The sequence below is a fragment of the Aptenodytes forsteri genome, unplaced genomic scaffold, assembly GCF_000699145.1.
Source record: "Aptenodytes forsteri isolate BGI_AS27 unplaced genomic scaffold, ASM69914v1 Scaffold72, whole genome shotgun sequence".
NCBI lineage: Eukaryota > Metazoa > Chordata > Aves > Sphenisciformes > Spheniscidae > Aptenodytes > Aptenodytes forsteri.
The window spans coordinates 8,422,896-8,424,086 of NW_008796193.1; the positions used below are offsets into that span (position 1 = coordinate 8,422,896).

The following is a 1,191-nucleotide window of genomic DNA, read 5'->3' on the forward strand; positions in this document are numbered from 1 at the left end:
TGCAGCGAGGAGCGGGCCAGGGCGGCAATCTCCTGGATGGTCAGCGCGCGCCGCGACTTGGGCAGCATCTCGACAGTGTCCTCAACATTGACCTGCCAGAGCAGGCAGGGGTGTCACGGCCCCCGGCCACCCTGCCCGCCCCCTGCCCGCTGCCTGCCACCACTCCCCCTCTGGGAGCCCTGTGCCCCAGGAGAAGGCTCAGTCCCACTCAGCGCCCACCCCGCGGGGCCTGGGGTGTCTGTGCACACACATGTGTTACAGGTGCAGGCGCACATGTTTGCAGAGGGATGGTCACAGTCACTACACGCAGGGCGGTGGGTACATGCAAACCCGTGCCTGTGTGCACGCTCCCAGGCTGTTAGTACACCTGTACGCTGCTACTGCATGCACACGCATTGTGCACACTCACACCTGCACTCTTATACATGCATGCACATATGTGCACACAGGGACATGCTCGGTGCACACACGCCTGCATGTGCCCGCTCACGTAACCAAGTGTACACAGGCACACAGACACTCATACAGCACATGCACTGACCACAAACACACACGTGCACTCGCTGCACGCACATGCGCGCGTGCACACACACACATCCACTCACTGCAGATAGGGCCCTCCTTACCATGCACACACGTGAACTCACTGCGCGCGCACACACACGTGCTCACTGTGCACACTCCATGTGTGCATGTACTGCACACGGACGTGCACTCCCTGTACACACAGATGCACCTGCACATGTGCGCACGCGCGTGTGCAAGGCCACCATGGCCAGGCTCCCCAGCGCCGGCTCCCTGGCAGCACCTGCCATGCCAGGGTACCCCGCCGCGTGTCCCCGTTGCCCGTCCCGGCCACGCCAGGCCCCGAGCCCGTGGCCACGGGGGAAGCGATGCGGGATTTGGAGGCGCGCAACAAATTGCATTGCCATGGCAACGAGGCACCGTGGACTGATTTCTCCCAGGATACAGCCCGGCTCTCGGCTGACGTCAGAGCAGCCCCAGAGCCGGTTGCGAGCTGGCACAGAGAGGCGGGCAGCAGGGCGGCGGGCAGCAGAGCCCATCCTGCCCCCGGCCATGGCCAGGACGGGTGCCCTGCTGTGGGGTACTGGCACACAGGCACCCTGGCCGGGCACGGCTGGGCTCAGTGGTACCTGGAGGAAGTCCTGGCTGTCGAAGGAGGCCTGGCGT

General features: G+C 64.7%; 1 protein-coding gene across 1 annotated transcript in view; it reads right to left on the bottom strand.

Moving 5' to 3' along the window:
* Positions 1-83, bottom strand: part of FAM131A (family with sequence similarity 131 member A) — a 1,795-nt gene extending 1,712 nt beyond the window's left edge. The window contains exon 1 of the mRNA XM_009288074.2: positions 14-83. Coding sequence (XP_009286349.1) covers positions 14-68 — 55 coding nt within the window. The 5' untranslated portion in view covers positions 69-83. The remainder of the gene's footprint in view (positions 1-13) is intronic.
* Between the last annotated feature and the right edge of the window lie 1,108 nt (positions 84-1,191).